The 2,501-nt window shown below is 46.0% G+C and overlaps 1 protein-coding gene across 3 annotated transcripts in view; it reads left to right on the forward strand.

Annotated features, from left to right (window-relative positions):
- Positions 1–2,501, forward strand: part of LOC112453903 (hemicentin-2) — a 17,891-nt gene continuing 15,390 nt past the window's right edge. For 2 of the 3 annotated variants that reach the window (XM_025014925.1, XM_025014926.1), the window contains exon 1: positions 1–2,018. In XM_025014925.1, coding sequence (XP_024870693.1) covers positions 1,910–2,018 — 109 coding nt within the window. In that variant the 5' untranslated portion in view covers positions 1–1,909. The remainder of the gene's footprint in view (positions 2,019–2,501) is intronic. The other variant, XM_025014927.1, reaches the window with a different exon arrangement.

Consider the following 2,501-nt stretch of genomic DNA (forward strand, 5'->3'; position numbering starts at 1 on the left):
ACGACGACGCCGACGACGACGATTGCACGATCATAACGACGACGACGACGGGGACGTCGATCCGCCCGAGCGATACCGATCTCGCCTCGCCGACGCGAGAACACGAGACGCGTCTTATCGCGCCGGTATCGCCTCCCGATTAAATCGACATCGAGCACACGTGTGCCCCCGCGCGCGCGCGCGCGCACGCACGACAGTGAACGAGTGTGAGATCCTGCATCTTTGCAGGTACCAGCTGCAAGTGCACGGCTGAAACTAAATCCGAGAGTACGTCAGTGTCTCCGGTGTCGCCGATTGCACCCCTGTGTGTGAGGATTATCCCGACAGATAAAGATTTATTCGGAGTACCACACGTGCTCCGTCTTCCCCGTTCGAAACACTCGAATAGAATTTACGCGGTTCTATGTGATGCGAGATTTAAATCGCTTTCGTATCTATCGCGAGTGTGTGGTACTGTCAGATAGACTGCATGTACTTTTTCTTCGAACGCTATTTCGCAAGTATCAATATTACGAGTTCTTCGCAAGTGCTGTTGTGGCTCGCTTCGCGAGCTAATAAGATAAATTTTCTCTTTTAAAACGCTGAAGTGTTAATTGTTGGCCAATTCTTCCTTTGGAGAGCTTAGAAAATTATTCTTTTAATCTCTAAACCTCATTCTCGATTTATTTAGTTTGAGAGACCCCATTATATTCGAAGATATTCGATTTCTCTGACATTAAATTCAAGACATCGGTGACAGAGAATACAGACGATAATTATTAACGCTGCTAATAAAGAAGCGTGAAAGTGACGCGCGATAGTGCCACCTGAGCGCGTCTCTAAATTAAACCGCGCGCGGCGCGCAAAAGAAGGACCACCTACCAAGAATAACGTCAGAAGCGAAGTAAGGGGGATCGGTGGTAAAAAGCGGCGCGCAAAAGGCACGCGCCCGAGACGTAGGATCAAAGTTGAAATTCCTCGAGAGGGCGGCGAAGGAGGAGGAAAAAGCGCGAACGTTAGAGGAAGTCAAAGCGGACGAAGAGGACGACGACCAGATCGAATGCCGTAAGGCGAGGAGTTTCGACGGGAAGAAACGAGGAAAGAAAGGCACACAAAGAAAGCCGGAAAAATACCGACTGGTTTTGTTAATCAAAAGATTTCGAGACACACGCGTCCGGCTTAATAACGAGCGAGGGGAGGAGAAAAGGGCGGGCGCGTGAAAGAACTCGTCGAAGGACCAGGAGATCGTGAATTGTGTCGCTGGCGCCTGTGGCTTTTTGTACTTTCGACTGAATAGAACCGACAAAGAATAAGGGTCCACCGTTGAATAAATGAATAAATATTATTGAACTGCCGTCGAATACTGATATGTTTGCGGAAGATTGAAAATTTTAAGAAGGGAGAGAAATCCAAAAGGATTTTTCGTGCAAATCAAACACAGTTACGAAAGGGCGTGGAGAAAACACAGGGACTTCTTATAATTCTAATTAAACTATTTTGAAGTGAGACATAGCGATTGAAAAAAAATTAGGATTCAGATCGAGATCATAGATCGTGTGGTGACTACAAATAATATAAAAATAATTATTTATTAATGTATAAATATTTGTTATTAATATAACGCAAAGGACCGGCGCAACGTTATACGAGCGTTAAAGACAATCAAATCGCGAGGACGTCGAGAATGCCTGGATTTTCCGAGTCCTTCGAGTGGTCGCGATCGATCGTGGAAGTGGCGCGATCGAAATTGTTCTCGGATCCGTGTCTGCCTCGCGAGAAGGACTGTCGCTGAATCAATTTTGCGGCTTATATTTGGAAAACTCAATTTGATCGATCGAGATCGAATGTTGCGCCCTGTGACGGGTGAGCGGATCCGACGTGTTGAGTGCAGCCATCGCGACACCTGAACCAGATAGAAGACGATATCGAAATGCGCTGCGCGTCGGGATACGTATTTCTGACGAGTCTGCTGATGGTGCTAAGGACTCGCCGAATGGGCGCGGCTGCGGAGGAGACGTCGTCGGAATTTCAAAACAAAGGTAAGGTTTTCTTATCTCGAAACGCTACCTGGAGTTTTCTCCTACATCTGCCATCCTAAACATATTTTTATTGCTAAATTTGTTCCCGAATTACATTAAAGTCGGAGCTTGAGATACCCCGGGTAATTGCGTCTATTTTCAACCGTCAACCACCATCTTCGGTACAAGACGAAGGTATGCAAGCGCCTTAGTTCTCGTTGCCCGAAACTGTCAGAAGATTGACATCTAATTAACAGGTCAAATCCGTCAACGAGGCTATTAACGTGGTATTCGCTTGAAGTTCAACGCGCCCTCCAAGTTTACATTTACGTTTACACGCTAACCCATAAACTTTGCACCAACGTCATGCGCGGGTGAGACAAGTAACTTTTAATAAATTCTCTTCGATACTAAAATCGTTTCCGACTATTTTGATTCTGTTATATTCTATCTATTAAGAGAGAGAGAGAGAGAGAGAGAGAGAGAGAGAGAGAGAGAGAGAGA

Source organism: Temnothorax curvispinosus, unplaced genomic scaffold (genome assembly GCF_003070985.1).
Source record: "Temnothorax curvispinosus isolate PA1 unplaced genomic scaffold, ASM307098v1 QBEX01004750.1, whole genome shotgun sequence".
In the NCBI taxonomy this organism is placed as follows: domain Eukaryota; kingdom Metazoa; phylum Arthropoda; class Insecta; order Hymenoptera; family Formicidae; genus Temnothorax; species Temnothorax curvispinosus.